The sequence below is a fragment of the Nannobrachium achirus genome, assembly GCF_963921795.1.
Source record: "Nannobrachium achirus genome assembly, chromosome: 7".
In the NCBI taxonomy this organism is placed as follows: domain Eukaryota; kingdom Metazoa; phylum Chordata; class Actinopteri; order Myctophiformes; family Myctophidae; genus Nannobrachium; species Nannobrachium achirus.
In genome coordinates, this window is record NC_137816.1 from 37,358,188 (window position 1) to 37,375,644 (window position 17,457).

Below are 17,457 nucleotides of genomic sequence, written 5' to 3' on the forward strand. Positions count from 1 at the left end.
AACGAGTGGGCGCGCTTCCAGAGGATCAACAACAACAAAAAGCAGCAAGAATGCAAAGCCATTGACAAGGCCCTGCAGAAAATGCATGACACGCTGCTGCGCCACACTCAGCACCCCTAAAAAACAGTACTTGGGATTTGTTGATGTAAATGTTCACATAGAGTGTAATAATTGGTAAAACAAACTTTTGGCCTATTTCGATTAGGGAGTCTTACTGGTTATTGTGTTATGTAGGTGGTGGGTTTTTGCACGTGTTTAAAAAAGATGTAAAAAAAAATTTTTTTATTGCAACTATGGACATAAAATGTGAATTATAAATTGAAACACACACACACACACACACATACGCTTAGGCATCCCCTCAAAATACAAAAGCCTACATACACCCATAAAGACAGCCTTTATTCCTATATTAACTGTTTTAGTAGAGAAAGCGTCACAGCGGCCTCTGCGGTACACAGATAAGATTTAATCATGGTCCCGGATACGGGCACCACAGGTGGGAAGTGATCACAAGATAACAGATCTTATATTGACGCTATGGTCTTGTCCATTAAAAAAAAAATAACAACTTCTAACATAATTTTTTCACGACAGTGAATATATTGTAACAACACTGACAGTCTGTTTAGTAATTAATGAATGGCCATGATGTACCTGTTGTACTCGGATACAGGGATCCAGTCCTTTGCATCCGGGAAACAGAACTGAGGGATGGCTTTGAGTCGCTGCTCTGCCTCCCTCATCTGCTTTGTGGGCCTTTCTAGCTGTGAGAGGAGAGGAGAGGAGAGGAGAGGAGAGGAGAGGAGAGGAGAGGAGAGGAGAGTTTCAGTCAGGGCATTTTCATTCAAATTACATTCTTTTAAAATGACCACAGCCAGATTTCTCCCATACAGAGTTAACTCCCACTCCACCCCATTGCAGGCCTCAACAATGCTAACCCTGCCCCCCTTTCTTCCTTCAACAAGGCCCTGGCGTCACTGACGTTACACTTTTCTCCTGGCTGAGACAGACCTCCATCTCCGGAGGAGCACAACTGCTTAGCCAAATCTTAAATAACTTCTTCAATATATTGTTGAATAACTATAAACACTTGCCTGCCATAGAAACGGATCCCTCATTATACTAGTTGTAGTCAATAGGCTCCCAAGGGCCCTCTGAGCTCTATACTGTATAATAAATGGTAGAGGCCCCTTTTTCTCCCCTTACACCCCCCCTCCACAATCCATGAATATCTGCTGTGGACAAAGGCAGCCCCAATGGCCACAAGAAAGAAGCAAGAAGAACATATTTCACCTCACCAATAAGCATGGTTCTGAATTGAAAACCGTGATTTGTAATTAAAAGTTAAAAGATGGGCATGAGACAATGGCCTCCATATGTGATAGTTTCTTCAGCCTACACAGCATTTCTTTCTACAATGTAAAACCGTGAATGTTAACCAACTTGAACCACAGTATCCACATTAGCTAAAAATAGACAATCTACTAGCTCAGTTGCGATGTGTTGTGAGCTTGAGGATCAGTTCTTTTTGCTTCAGAGATTTGGTGTAGATGGAAAAAGCCAATTCAGAGTGTAGAGGGTCTCAGTGGTTAGTTTAACACAGGCCTCTATTTTGATTGTCTTAAGTACCAGCCCTTATGCCTTGACTTAAAGGCCTGTCCATACTGTCTCCGACCACCAAACTCTTCGTCGGAAAGGTCCGGTTCAACTACGAAATGACGTCACTCGGATCTTATGAAGTATTGCGCTGAATTAGAGTTCGGAAAGCTGCACGTTGGAAAGTGGGAACTCTCAGACTAAAGGTTTGGTGGTCGGAGACAGTATGGACAGGCCTTTAAGTTAAGGCATAAGAGCTGGTACTTAAGACAATCAAAATACAGCCCCTGGGAGTGTACAACGGGTTCATTTGGTAAGTACTTTAAACAAAGTCTCACAGGGGACAGCAGTATAGGAACCCTTATATCATTTCGTTCTTTCTGTAAAACAGTGGTTCTCGACCTTTTCAGGCCACGACCCCCAAAATCATCATATTTTAACTGGGGACCCCTCCCCCACCCTGACGAGAACTAACCCTGACCCAAATTTGACAATTTGACCAATGTTTAATTTGTCATTTTATATGGGTTAGGGTTAGAGTTATTAACACAACTGGTGCAAAAAAAATGAAACCTTTGTAGGGCTTCTCTGCCATGCCCGAGGAACCTGAAGATTTAATAAGCTTTAATTTAAAAAATATATATTATCGAAGCGGAGCTAAAATAGGCCGGAACTAATGCTCCGGGATCGGTTTCTACATGGACACATTATGGAGACGGACCGATTAACATTGAGGCCGCAAACCGGAAGCGGATGGTCCGTCCTCTATTCCGGCCTGTTAGCTTTCTGTGTAAACACCACGGCTTACAGATGGAGAACGGATGGATCAATTTGAGAATTTGAGAAGCTGATGGAATACGCGAACACATGATGCATAGCAGTGTCCGATGGCGCACGATGGAAACTGGATTAGTGCCCGCGTTAACAGGAAGGAGAAGCCAGCAGTGACAGACATAGAAAAATATTCGGTTTCCTCGGCTGTATACAACCAATAAGTTAAAAAGGCTTATTAAAAAGTCCTCAAATTGTCACTTTAGAAATGTTGGATCCAGTTACCTTGGGAAACTGATAGGTGACTTCTGGGGAGTAGGAGTTTTTGCTGGGTTTCTTCTTTAAGGAGACCACCACAAAGTACTCAAAGAGCTCCCTCTCTTGCCACTCAATGAGCTGCAGCTCCAGCGTTCGGTAGCTGGGCGCCCGTCGCAGAATGGACTGTAGCTTCTGCAACCTCTGGGTGTGGGCTGGAGGGGGGGAAAGGGGGGGGGGGCAACAGTATTAATGCAAGACAGACACTGTCCACAAACCAGCGGTGGAAGAAGTAATCTGATTTTCTTAATTGTGGGCTTGCTGGAAGCGAGCACACCTATGTTATCTTCATTATTTATCTATCAAGTTCTCCTCAAAAATGACGTAATCTATCAGTCAAGTTCTCCTCAACAGCCCTTAGCCAATGAGGTGCAGCCAAAGGGTAGATCTTTGTGCCCATACATGGTGTTACATGCAAGCCAACACTGTTTCGTAGGAACAGTATTTCTAGTTAAAAGTAGCAATACCACAATGTATAAATACATTGATTGTACATATGTAAATTTGTTACAAGTAAAAGTCATGCATTCAAAATGTTACTTGAGTAAAAGTACAAAGTACTGGCAGCAAAATATACTTGAAGTACCAAAAGCAAAAGTACTAGAAATCTACAAGGTCGCAGACGAAGTATAAAATAGGCGTTTAATAGGTGGTTAATGTATGTTTTGAATTAAGAATCTAAATCTATAAAGTAATTATTAACAACGGTTTTCAAATTGTAGTGGAGTGAAAGTTGAAAGATGTATTGGACTACAAGTATTAAGTATTGGAGAATTGACACATATAGTACCTCAAAATTGTACTCAAGTACAGCACTTGAGTAAAGATACTTAGTTACTTTCCACAGCTGCCACAAACTTTACTAAAACCTAATCCATCAACAGGAAAAGCATATCCAAACCCAAATTTAAAGTGCACGAGTCATTGCCAAGTAAAGTTAGGGAATAGAAATGTAAAAATGTGTTTGTTTCAGAAAGATAAAGAAATATGCTGTTTACGCACAGTCGATACACACCATATAATTCACTTTTAATGACTCCGCCGATTGATGTGTTTAAAACAGAGAAAAACAACTAGCAAATCTCACCAGTATACATATCTCCATTAGATGAATGATAGACAGATGTTTGTGTAGTCTACTGCTAATCCAGCCATATTCCAATCCTTTCAGTTATGGTGTCTAGTGACAAAGTACATTTACTTGAGAACTGCACTAAAGTAAAAAAATATATATATATAGTATTATGTACTTGGGTATAGTTGTATTTTTGGGACACTTGTGATTTTTGCTCTACTACATTTCACAGAAAAATACTGTAATTTTGACTCCACTACATTTCTAGGAAGGGAAAAAGTACATTAGAATTAACCACATTTTGAGCCCTAGTGAGATTGAGAATATCAATAGCAATAGCAAACTTCTAGATTCTAGATTTGCTATTTTCAGTATTATTGATGTTTATTTAATTTTCTGGGGGGGGGGGGGGATCTACAATACAGCAGAGTAGGAAAAAGTACTAACATGTCTTACTTGAGTAAAAGTATCAATACTGAAAAATAGATGTACTCTGTTACAAGTAAAAGGGTGCCCTCACACCAAAATACCTAGAGTGGAATCCGCCAATGCATTTCAATGAGAAGGAGCGTTTTTTGCCAGTAGAGGATTTCTGCAAAAAAAACAAAAACGCTCCATTCTCATTGAAATGCATTGGCGGATTCCACTCTAGGTATTTTGGTGTGTGGGCACCCAAAGTCCAGAATTCAAAATGTACTTGAGTAAAAATACAAAAGAATTGGCATCAAAATGTACTTAAAGTACCAAAAGTAAAAGTATAAAATGTTTGAAAATAGCCTAGGTATAAAATAGGGCTAAAGTGGTTCATGATGTATGTTTTGTAATATTTAATGTATACCTGCAAAGTAACTAGTAACTAAAGTTTTCCAATAAATTCAGTGGAGTAAAAGTAAAATATGTCGATCCAAGATGTAGTGGAGTAGAAGTAAAAGTTTTGGAAATTGGAAATACTCAAGTAAAGTACAAATATCAAAAGTATACTTAAGTACAGTACTTAAGTAAATGTACTTAGTTACTTTACACCACTGCAATACAGAAACTACTCCAGTACTTTAACTCGACAAGTACAAATTTGACAGAGCAACTGTCACTTGTAGTTGAGTATTTGGTCCAGGTGTATCTATAATTTGACCGAAGTATTGAGGTTAAGTACTTTGTCCACCACTGTTTACAACCCTGCGGCCTCTCTGGTCAAACGGGTCACTGGCTTATCAAAACCCTAAGGGCCAGGAGGATCTGCTGCAAGAGTGGTGAGGAAAACATGCTCTACACAAGGAAAGACACAGAGCTATTAGTCCAAAACACATCACCACCCCAGGAAATGGGGTTCAAACGCATGCTGTCACCTCTCACCTTTGAACCTGTCATCCGAATCACTCTCACTCTCGCTGTTGTCATCTGGCGATGGGCACGAGACCGAGAACAAAACAAAAGAAGAATTTTCATTGGGTCAAAGGGCAATACGGCAGACGTTGTTTATGTCAGGAGAAGGACACTGCCATAGCTCTATGTGGGTGGCAGCTGAGACACAAATGTTTACTAATTTATAATCTTTCGTATGACAGTGTTGGTCGCTTAAAATAGACGATTTACAAGCTCACAATGTGTTGCATTGCGTCGCATTGTGAGCTTGTAGATAGATCGGCCATTTTCAACACATGAAGAGGAGACCGAAGATAGCCCTTCCTTACCTCTGAGAGATGTGGTCTCAAGATTGGACATGGACAACTTCTTCAGCCGCTTCTTCCCTCGTTTAGTGCAGTAGATGGCATTGATTCTCTGGACCATCTGTAAACATTAAGAGGAAACTCGGTATTTTGGTTATCTCAAGTGATTTAGCAGTAATGAGGGGATGAGTCAGGGACTTTCAGAGAGAATAGGCTACATTTCCTATTTTCCTTCTTTCCTTTCCTTTGACGGACAGTTTTTCCTATGTTGGATTACCTCTTTCGTGTGGACTATGAGAACTACTTTTCCTTTGTAGATCTATCTACCATGTGGATTGTTACGTGTGAAGCGGTTACCTTATGCGGTCTCACCTTATTATGTGGACCGGCCGTTGTGCAGTTACCTTTTGTACCTTATGTCTAACATCGTGTACATACATACTTACTTCTTTTTTTTTTTCGTCTTTTTTTTTCTATATTTTTATCTCACGACTTTTGTGACCCATTTTTCACCCATTGCCAATTGCCTAAGATGTAATCCTGGGCGTTACTCTTCCTCTGGGGAAAGCCCACAACTGAGCTCATGCTTCCTTCAGTGCATGAGGAGTGAGCAGGCCGATTCTTATCACCTGACAGGGGGGAGTTTCCCCAGTAGGACGTAACGTGCGGAAGGAACATGTTATCCCAACCAGTTCCTTTCCCCTCCATCAGGCGCCACGGTTGACCAGGGGGAGGCAGTATAGAGACCAGGATTACTGCATGTTTTTTGTGAGGGTATCTACCCTAGGGGACACGGGGAGAACGTGCAAACTCCACACAGAAAGGCCCTTTCGCCAACCCCACCTAGGGTATGGGCACTGATGAGAGAACATGCCCCTTCTAGCTGTGAGGCGACAGCGCAACCGACTGCGCCACCGTGCCTCCACACACATACTTGCTGCTTATGCTATGGGAATATAATGTAGATATATAGATTCTTCTGTCTCTTATCCAAACCCCCCGCTCCAAACTTTGTTTTCTTTCTTTCCTGGAAAACAACAAAATAATTGAGCTTGCACAAAAACAAATTTCACCCACTGATTTACAACTGTAAACCTGTGATGTAACAAATAAATCTGAAGTAACCTGCCATGTGCAAAACATACTACTGTACAACTAAAGGGCCTCCTCTCCAGAGACTTACTGTAATTACTTCAACTGTAACTACTGTACGCAGTAGTTACATTACCCCACTAGAGCATTGTGTTCCAGAAAGGACCCAGCCCGGACCCCCATTTGCTTTAAGAACAACCAGCATTTACCTTGGGAATCCTCCAGTGCCGATGGGAGGCCAAGGTGTCACTGGTGCTACAAAGGCGGTCGTCCAGCAGGCCACAAGAGGAGGGGGAGACGCCCAACTGGGGTAGCAGCAGCATGTCGTCATGGCTGTGGCGCTTGGAAAGCTGCAATGACCGATGGCTCTTCCTTTCACTGGGACCAGAGAGGCACAGGGACTGGCTACTGGGTTTGGAGGGCAGCTAGTGACGGGAAAAGATACAAATAAGGGCAGGTGTCTGAGTGTAGAGTTGCCTCGTTTTGTGAATCACAAAGGTAGTTGTTTGCCAAGGAACAACAAGACACTATTTATCCCAATCCAATTTTTAAAGGTATTTTCCTACTGAATTGAGGGGAAACAGGGCCCTCCTTTTTAAAATAGAAAGTCGATTCCTCTTTCCTTCAGTGAGATAAAGTGTGTCTGCACTAAAACGCAAAAAGGAGCCAAGTTTCCAGACTAACCTTTCTCTGGAATCTCCCCAAGTCTAAACACATCAAACAGCTTCCTGCCGTGCAACAAATGAGAAACCTTGCTGTGTGACAAGGTTTCTTTTAAAGGATCTCTTCCCAGATTCAGAACCACACCCCCGTTTCAGAGGTTCATTTGACCACAGGAAAACACACCAGAGTCCAGTAGTTCCCTCCAGCCAGGATTGTCGCACCAAATTCTGGGCCCTGGGTACAAAGATTGCCTGCGGGCCCCCCATGAATGTTCCTCATCATGCACTATTTTGTGCTTTAACTATTGAAAAATAGCAGATATACAAGCTCCCAGCGCGGCACTGCGAGCTTGTAGATCTGCTATTTTTGAAAAATCGTGAAAATGTGTGCACATCTTTGAATATTTCGAATCCTTCTAGGGTTTTTTGAAAAATCTATGTTTCTATGTCAGTGGTGATCAAACCTTTTCATGTGAAGGACCCCCAAAATGATTTGTATTTGGCCACGGACCCCCCATCTCAAAATATTTAGTTCCAGGGACCCACCCAGAAGCAAATTTTTAGTTACAAATGTTCACTTAAAAAACGCGTATTCAAAGATTTGCACACATTTTCACGACTTTTCAAAAGAGCAGATCTACAAGCTAGCAGCTTGTAGATCTACTATTTTTCCAATAGCTAAAATAATTAAGGCCCCTCCACCTTGGGGGCTAGTAACTCAGTCCCCCCCCCCCCCTTGTGACGCCCCTGCCCCCTCCAGCTGCGTTTACCTGTGGAGGGGAGCTCAGCTTCCTGTCCATGGAGGTCCAGGACCTGTTCTCCGGTAACAGACAAGACTTCCGAGCCAAACTCCTGCGCTTCAGGTCAACATCCTCGTATGGGTTCTCCTTCTCTGTGGGGGAGCAAACAAGCATTTAAATAAACTTAATGTGCCAGCTATGAAACGACTAAATCGTCACTGTCGGGCAGAAACCTCCAATCTCCAAGTTTCAAATTTGTATGTTTATTTATTTTATTTATTTTCAAAAAGTAAAGCCCTGCTTCATCATACAAGACTGTCACACAGAACTAGTGAAAATAGCAGGTCTACAAGCACACAAAGCCTTGTGGAAATCATTTTTAAAATGATAAATACAAAACAAACGGTTTTGGACATACAAGGTTTCCACCCGACAACAACGAAATATCCACAAGCACAAGCTGTTTTTTTTTTACAGAAAACAGGGGGTGGCTGCAGGGCAACAGAGGTCAATTAGGGGTCAGTAAAGGGGTGTTGGGGGCATGAGAGATGCTCCCCGCGGTTAAGCAGGGCAAGCCAAAGGTCACTCTCAGCTGGCTGAAGTGTAGCTGCCTCTTTTCAAAACAGTTACTGTTGGCCACGAGCCCTGCAGCCCCCTTTAGGCCTTCTGGCTGCATGGGCCCAGCTAAAAACTCCTGGACCCGGGGCCGCTGGTGAGTCACCGTCCAAGCATGCAAACTGTCTGCTCTGAGAGATGGACGAGACAGCAGAAGAGGGTCATCTGTTCGCCTCTGGTTCTCCAACCAGGGAATCACATGATGGATTTAGGTTTGGAAGGCAGTGAGAAGTAAATGAAATGGGTGCGAAACGCGCATTTTCTGCCGCAGGGGTCTTCAACGTTTTAGCTGAGAGAGAGATGAGGCAGGGACCCCCACTACATAACGTAAACAATTGTGTTGCAGATTTAAAATGTTCATAGATTTCTTATACAGCTTAGACTTGTTTGACAGCACTATCATCTGTTGGATTAATATATTTAACCGCTTGAACTGTCAATACCTACAAGTCTGCTCTTCTTTTCCCTCTACACCAAACCAAAAAATAGCCGATCTACAAGCTCACAACGCCTTCCACTAAGAATAGGGACGGTAGGGTTCAAGTGATTAATGTAAAAAACATGATCCTATCACACAAAGATTTGTCAGACCCCCTGTAGTAACTCTGAGGACCCCCTAGGGGTCCCGGACCCCCTGTTGAAGACGGTTAAAGACCTCTGTTCTACTGTACCGGTACATATTTGCTTGTATTAATAATAATAGATTTGTGGCCTATGAGCTTTCTGTAATCAGTGAAACACATCTAGTGTGAAATAGCCTGCAAGGTGTTTGGTGTCTCATGGGCACTTGCCCATGGCTTGAGACATCCCCAGACAAAAGCAGTCAGAGGTTTAGAGGTAGTGTGATGACATATTGGACCGATATACTGGGCAGATGTTTGCATTTTGTACCACAAATTGGTATCACTAAAGACACAATTTGGTTTTGTTTCTATTTATATATATATAATTTAAAATGTATTATAATTAAAATGTCAAGCAAGTCAGTAAGAGTTCATGAAATTGCCTGCAAAGAATGAAAGACATGCCTTTTATAGTTCACTAGAATGGATATCCTAATCTTTAGCTGATTTTGGTCTTCCTGTTCTCCAAAATATCGCAATCTTTATTGGCTTTGAAAAATCCATATCGGACAACCTTTACCCCAGTTCTTTAGTATCACACTAGAGGTCTCATTCTTGCCTCTCAACAAGAAGATGTAACATGTGAACGACAAAATTTCACAACGTTGTGTGAATTTTCCCACTGCTGCGTAGAAGATGTATTCTCAGTCAATAACTGATAACAGAGATGAGAAGTGCAAGAATGTTACAGACCAGCACAACTCATACTGATGTCACTTGGAAGAGTGCCAACTTCAATACCAAAAAAGAAAGAGGCTTGTGTAACACCAAAGTCCATGTCCATTCAGACGTGTGCTCTGAGAATAGCTTCTTGGCAAGGTCCAAAAAGGTTGTGAGAAAGTGAAGGAACCACACTGGAGAATAAAAACAGAGCCAGATGGTGTTGAGATTGAAGCAGGAGGGGAACTTTTGAAAAGAAAGAAACGTATTATCTGTCAAAGGAAACCAAGAAACCAAGAAACTACAAGCTAGCGGTGCCTTATCCTCCTGAACATTTTAGGGGAAAACCCAGTGAACTTGAGAAACACGAACAATGACAGTCTGTGTTAAAAGGCCCTGTAAAACACAGGTAGCGGTTTGTTGTTCAAAGAACTATTTAAGGTTAATTTTACAACCTGTTTGAGGTTGAAAGACACACACACACACACACACACACACACACACACACACACACACACACACACACACACACACACACACACACACACACACACACACACACACACACACACAAATGTGCGTGCGCGCACGTGCACAAGGATCTTAAGGATCTTTGGAACATTATGTTGTGTCACATGAAATGAGATTCCTAGGTGATTGTCTTGCGTGTCATTAAAGTTTTAGGGAGCAGAAATAGTTTGTGACCCCTTGGTGATTCCATTTAACTAAAGCAATTCTGTAATGAAAGCCTGCTGGGAAAATGATATGTCTCTGTGGCTGCTTGATGTACTACAGGGTACTAATCAACTCCTCTGATTACAAACATCCAAATCTCACACACACATTAGTTGGACTTGGAGGGAGGGGCACACCTCAGCAACACACCGTGATTGCACCTCTCTGTTTACACAATAGATGCTCTGGGCAGTGCGAGACAGAGGACAAACTACACTGTTCCCCATAAAATGACCTTGGACAAAACATCCCCCATAATGGACTAGCTACAGTGGCACCGCGCGCCCATTCATGTGGTAAACAAGAATGTGCAATGGACGAAAAAATGAGCTCCAGTTCTGTATAAACATTTGGCGGCACCACAAACCATAGAGTGCATCCACCCTGAAGACGGTCTGCTCGTGACCACATGGGAGAAATTATGCCGGGGGATGCACAGTATTTTTGGAGTTTGAATTCTTTAGCACTAGGAATAACAAAAACATGGTACCATTATTTTCAACTATGACTGCAACAGTGTGCGCTTAGAAGAAAATTCACAAAATTTCGGTTATAAACATTTAAGGCGCTGATTACTACATCATGTGATAATCACCTTTCTCACGTACCCAGTCTTTATATTTGCCCTGGTTGGGGAGGTGATAAAAGGGCAGAGATTGCGGAGCTTTGGCTGATTGGTCAGTGGGTGTATTTCCCCTAAGGAAAATAAGGCAGCTGACCCATTAGACTAGACGAGAGCTAAAGTGCCACCACGCACTGAGCTGTCACGGCAAGTGACCTCACTGCTGACGAGACACTGAAGTGTCTAGACTCAAAATGAACCAAAACACAGAGTGAAAAATGCAATGGCGATGTTGGCTGTGTTTTTGCCAACTCCCTCCCTGTGCTGCTGGGAAATCCCAGCAGGACTACCTACCATTTTGAGAGCCAGAGAAGTTTCTAATAGACAGTAATGACAATCTGTGTATCTCTATTGAATTAAAGAGTTTATCAAATTAAATCTTCTCCTCGTCTGTGTGTATAAATAAGGCTGTGTGTATGAGATTTTAAAAATATATGGCCTAACATTTGTCGTGCCGCGTTGTGAGCTTGTAGATCGGCTATTTTCACTACTTCTTATGGAATTTCTTAGATTTGTTTCTATTATTGATTCATGAAATTACTTCGAAAAATCTTTGTTTTTTTTTACATGAACAATTTAGCTTTTCTTTTGGTAATGTTTTTTGAAAATGTTTTGAAATAATAATAATTAAAAACAAAATGATGGAAACAAAAAAATGAAGGAACCCATAAAAACCGTCCCAGTGTTTGGGAATCAGTGATCTATAGTATAGACTTTTTATTCTTTCTCTACCCCTCTGTCAACAATGCTAGTCATGGTCACTTACATTCCCCTGGCATTACAATCTATCATTGCAGACATTCTTAGCACAGGTAACAGAATATTAACGTTCTCATGGAAAACATTTTGGTAACTGCTCTATGATGAAAAAATCCAATAGAGACATCTATTTCAAACCAGAGTACAATCACTGAGATGATCTTTTCATAAAGAATGATGGAAATAAGCAGCAATCACAAACATTCTTGACTGAATTGTGGGTACCCCACTCAAGGTTGTTTTTAGCGAACAATAGAGTCTATGTTAGAGCGTACATCAAAGACAACCAGGTCCTCTGCATGTGAATTCCTGCTCTGGCTGAGATGACTGTCTGAATACAAAGACGGGTCAGAAATAAAGACTGTATCATATGAAGTCCATTGACCCGTCCCACTCTAGGTACATTCCCTTGTGCAAATGCAGTATTTGCGAAGACAAGAAGCTAGAGGGCTGCTCATTGCTTTGCCTCCATTCTGAAAAAAATAAAAATACTTTTCAACACTGACTTTTTACTGTATCTCGCGTCCAAGCCTCATTAGCACAGAGAGGATTTATGATGGTCAGGCCAGTTCTCATACTGACACACATTTCTGCCATGTGAAATATGCACTGGGAGAACTGGCACTTTCACTGGGCAGCAGGCCTCGGGTCATTTCCTAGCGGAAAGGAATTTGGCTCTTGAGCGTATCCAGCCCTTCAAACAAGCACTTTCGCTGTAAAATCCTGAGTGTTCATTTAACACACAGAGTTTACGAATGGAACCAAATGGATCTGTAAGTGTCCATTTGGTTCCATTCGTAAACTCTCAGATTTAAATTAATACTCAGGAATTTACTGCGTCGTCTCTGTGCCCTGAAAAGGGTGCAACTCGATTGTGTTGACACGGTTATACACACCATGTCCCTTAAGCAATTGAAGTGTGAGAAGTTGCTGCTCACATTTAAAAGAAAATATCATCACTGTCGGGTAGAAACCTTGTATCTCCAAGTTTCACATTTGTAAATCTTTTCGCAAAGTCAAGCACTGCTTCATCATACAAGGCCATCGCACAAAAGTAGTGAAAACAGCTGATCTACAAGCGAGTTGTGTGCGTGTAGATCGGCTGTTTTCACTAGTTTAAATCATTTAAAAAACGATGAATACAAAACAAACGGTTTTGGACATACAAGATTTCCACCCAACAACGACGATATAGAGTATAAAGTATCCCAACATTGTTCAATGTTGTTCCATACTCAATTAGTGTAAGATGAGAACATAAATTATTAAGATAAAAGTAAAGGCAAATAGATTATACTGTAAGGGTGTTTACAGTGCCTTTGTACATGGTCTCTGGCTGCATTTGAAGTATTACAAATTTAAAACAGAATGTAAATGAAGCCCTCAGGCCTGGTGCGGCAAGAGGATTGAATTACCTGAAAAGCTTTTACACATACAGAGAAAAACACATCCCTGTAGACGTTTGCTATACCTCACTAGATAGGCTGCAAGAGATAAGGAGAGGAATCTGCCCTGATAAAGTTATTGCCATGGAACCACGCTGCCCATTTGCTGGCCCTATCATTAAAAACACAGCTAAATCATCATCAAACACCCTTCTAAAGGTTACTGTTATAATGAGCATAACTTAGATTTACTGTGCAACTGAAACCTGAGTCACCTCTGAGTGACCCTCGTTGTTGTAGTGGTGGAAAGTAACATTTACTTATTCAAGTACTGTACTTAGGGTAAGTGTAAATATTTTAGGTACTTCTAGGTATTTCTATTTTTTCAATTTTATATGCTTCATTCCACTAGGATTATTTGAAAACTTTAGTTACAAGTTACTTTGTAGATTTAATAATCTATTAATACAAAACATACATTAGCCCTATTTTATACTTTGTCTGTTCAAAAATAGGCGAGGGTAGCCTTAGGAACTAACAGTTTCAGGACCTTGTGGGCCATAGGTCAGGTGTCTATCTCCTGTTTCTGTAGCGTGAGGCAGCTGGATGTACAAGTACACCCCCTGGACATGATACTAGTTTGTGTCGCAGGGACTTACCCACAATCCAACCCTTAATGCTTATGTGTCAAGCAGGAAGTCATTGGATACAATTTGTCTTTGGTACACCAGGGATTGAATACTTGACCTCCCAGGCTCTAACCCATGGCCACCGAGCCGGTCGAAAGAGTTTGACCATTTTGACATCTTTAGAAAGAATGTCTGGAATGGAACATTCTACGTAATAAGAAGTTTCACATTTGGTACATTTTGATCCCAATTAAAATGTTGAATACAGGATTGTTTACTTGTAACAAAGTATTTCTACATTGTGTTATTGCTACTTTTACTTTTGTAACAATTCAGAGTATTCCACCAGCGAGGTCATGTTCCCATTCCAATGTAAAAGGTCAGGTTGGGGACACAGGTATTAAACCCCCTCCCCCCATGAAGAACATCCATGAGGGGCCCGCAGTGAATCCTTGTACCCAGAATTTGTGTGACACCCCTGAGGTCAGGTTGGGGACACAGGTATTAATGCAAAGGTATTAACAACACGTTTGATCACAGATTATCTTCTAAAAGTTCTGTTATAAAGTCCCACAGAACTCTACAGTCTCTTGTTCTAGAGATGATCAACAGATATTCTGAGTGATATTGTAATTTCCTGTACGTTCTTAAACAAAAAGACAAATAACAGACTTAAACCATTATTGCACACTTCCTCCAGGAAGACACGCATTATCTATGACCTGTTGTTGCTGGCTCCCTTACAGTATAAGCACTGTGGCGTCCTAAGACAGTTCATGTGTGATATAAGAAAATGGATCAGTGTGTGGCTGGCAACAGTCAAATTGTGTACCGTTAGGTACCGGTAGCTGTGAGCACATCCAACCCCGATGGCCTAGGCCTGGTGCAGGATAGAAGTGCACGTGAAGATACATATAGGAAATATATGCACACAGGGTTAAACATAGCTCCCAATACTTTATTGAATAATGTTTCAAACCAACAGGGTCTTTTTAGTTATTTTTTGCCTGATGAAGGTTGAATCAGGTTGAAATGCTGCTATTCAATTTAGTATTTTAGGCTGTATTCCAGTGTGCGAGTATTCAAATCCTTTAACCACGTGAACCCTAGCGTCATCTTCTAGAGAATCTAGAGCGAACATTTGCCAAAAATAGCAGATCTACAAGCGATGCGTTGTGAGCTTGTAGATTGTCTACATTTTACGAAGAGATATATACGGTAGGAGGGAAAAAGACCTCTGGGGGACCATGGTCAACAAAGTAAACAGGGTTTAAGTGGTTGTCGGTCAAATTGTGGTCATGCCTACTGGTGCTGTGATGCTGTACTTACCTACTATGTCCTCATAGGCATTCTCCTCTAAAGTGCTTTTGCCACTGGGCCGACTGCGGGTCTCTGTGCTTCCAGTGCCGTTCTCTGAAGGTGAGGATGGGTGGGAGGAGGGTAGGCTTGCAGCATCCTCTGACTCACATGACTCCCTGGAAAGGAATGAAAATTAATGTCAAAGGACAGAGATAAGTCATAAGGACAACAAAAGATGCAATCGAATTTACACAGAGGAAGTCAGTTACCAGGAAAGACAGAAGAGTTAAGACAGAAAACGAAATAGAAAGAGTCATGGTGTTGAGATAAGAGTAAAGAAGGTCTGGCTCCCCCCTGACATCCTCCACTGGACAATTACTGTACAATCAAGAGAAGGCCACGAGCGACTTGAAGATAATCATTGTGTTTCAATGAGTCTATAGCTGTCTCTCAAAAGTGTTAAACCTGCAGCTGACATTTTTCAGAGACGCGAGGCGTTAAATCGGCTGAGGTTTTGGACAAAGTTGACGCCCCCCAAGGCTTGCGAATCAGGGAGAGTGGGAGACCTCTTGTGTCAAGCGCGTCTCTGTTGAAAGCACAGTGGTAGCGGGCGACGTGAAAATAAAAAGAATAAACACTTCTTTGGTATTCCCCCCCCCCCTTTTTTCCTGCATAGTACTGCATTTTATATGTCCGTCATTCTATGTTAAATGCGCGTCTCCCCAGAAAGCACAGTGGTTACTAGCGTGGCGATTTGTAAATAAAAAAATAAACACTTCTTTGGTATTTTCCCCCTTTTTTTCCTGCATAGTAGGCCTACTGCGTTTTATTTGTCTGTCATTTTATATTAAATGTGCGTCTCTGCAGAAAGCACAGTGGAAGTGGGCGAAGTCTAAAAAATGTTCGATCTTTGGTATTTTATGAAAATGTTGCTACACTCAATGTTCCCTGCCACGAAGGGAGCGTAGCCAAAAGCTCCCAAGCCGCGAGGGGGCGTCAACCTTGTCCAGAACCTCAGCCGATTTAGCTCCTCGCTTCAGGGACAGAGAGGAGAATACAGAGCCAATGAGCACAGGCTATCAAAAAAGCAGACAGCGATATGCGTTCCATTCAGTGAAAAACAAAGCAATGCAAAATATTCAACAACATCTCTGTGGCGTTTCTGCAAAACCTAATGCACATCATGGCTCAACACCAGGGGCGTCACAAGGGGGGGGGGGCTGAGTTACTAGGGCCCAAGATGGAGGGGCCTTAATTATTTTATACTTTAGCTATTGAAAAATAGCAAAGCTCACAGATATACAAGCTCACAGCGCGGCACTCGGTGCCGCGCTGCGAGCTTGTAGATCTGCTATTTTTGAAAAGTCGTAAAAATGCGTGCAAATCTTTGAATATATGTATTTTTTAAGCAAACATTTGTAACTCAAATTTTGCGTCTGGGGGGTCCCTGGAGCTAAATATTTTGAGATGGGGTCCATGGCCAAATAAATACATATCATTTTGTGGATCCTTCACATGAAAAGGTTTGAGCACCACTGACATAGAAACATAGGTTTTTCAAAAAACCTTAGAAGGATTTGAAATATTCAAAGACTTGTTCACGATGTTCACGATTTTTCAAAAATAGCAGATCTCGGTGCCGCACTGTGAGCTTGTATATCTGCTATTTTTCAATAGTTAAAGTACCCCGGGCCCAGAGTTTGGTGCGACACCCCTGCTCAACACTGAAGTGGTGAGTTGTACAGCTTATGCAGTATTAGTGCAGAAATGTCCGCCCTGCGTCTCCAATGATGGCTTGTGGTTTTAAAGGATGGTCGAAACTTCCTCAGCCACAGGATTGTTAAACACAGCCTAAGTCAGCCTTAGTCAGGGGATGTTAAAGGATTTCCTCTTAATCGCACAACAGGAAGACGTAGTAAGGCGCTGTCCGCGCTCATTGAACTGAATCATATCTGAGGACTACTGGAGGGACATAAAGAGCGAGGACTCATAGCTACACCTATATATACATTCTTAATTAGTCTTCGCGGAAATTCCTTTTGTGCCTGTTGTTTTAACCTGCTGTTTAATTTTAACCGTTTCTTTTTTTAGCGCCAGCCCCTCTCCCTCAAGGGTGCTTGGCTTTGTATTGTATTTGTTCTTAATGACTTGCCTGGTTACATAAAGGTTAAAAAAAGAAAAGAAAAAGAAACATAGTAAAGAAGAACCA

The 17,457-nt window shown here is 41.8% G+C and overlaps 1 protein-coding gene across 2 annotated transcripts in view; it reads right to left on the reverse strand.

The window, feature by feature from the left end:
* Positions 1 to 17,457, reverse strand: part of dennd2b (DENN domain containing 2B) — an 80,789-nt gene that overhangs the window by 28,701 nt on the left and 34,631 nt on the right. For both annotated transcript variants that reach the window (XM_080730638.1, XM_080730637.1), the window contains exons 4-10: positions 15,279 to 15,424; positions 7,952 to 8,073; positions 6,729 to 6,944; positions 5,452 to 5,548; positions 5,114 to 5,158; positions 2,656 to 2,840; positions 658 to 767 (exon numbers count right to left, since the gene is read on the reverse strand). In XM_080730638.1, the coding sequence (XP_080586764.1) occupies positions 658 to 767; positions 2,656 to 2,840; positions 5,114 to 5,158; positions 5,452 to 5,548; positions 6,729 to 6,944; positions 7,952 to 8,073; positions 15,279 to 15,424 (921 nt within the window). The remainder of the gene's footprint in view (positions 1 to 657; positions 768 to 2,655; positions 2,841 to 5,113; positions 5,159 to 5,451; positions 5,549 to 6,728; positions 6,945 to 7,951; positions 8,074 to 15,278; positions 15,425 to 17,457) is intronic.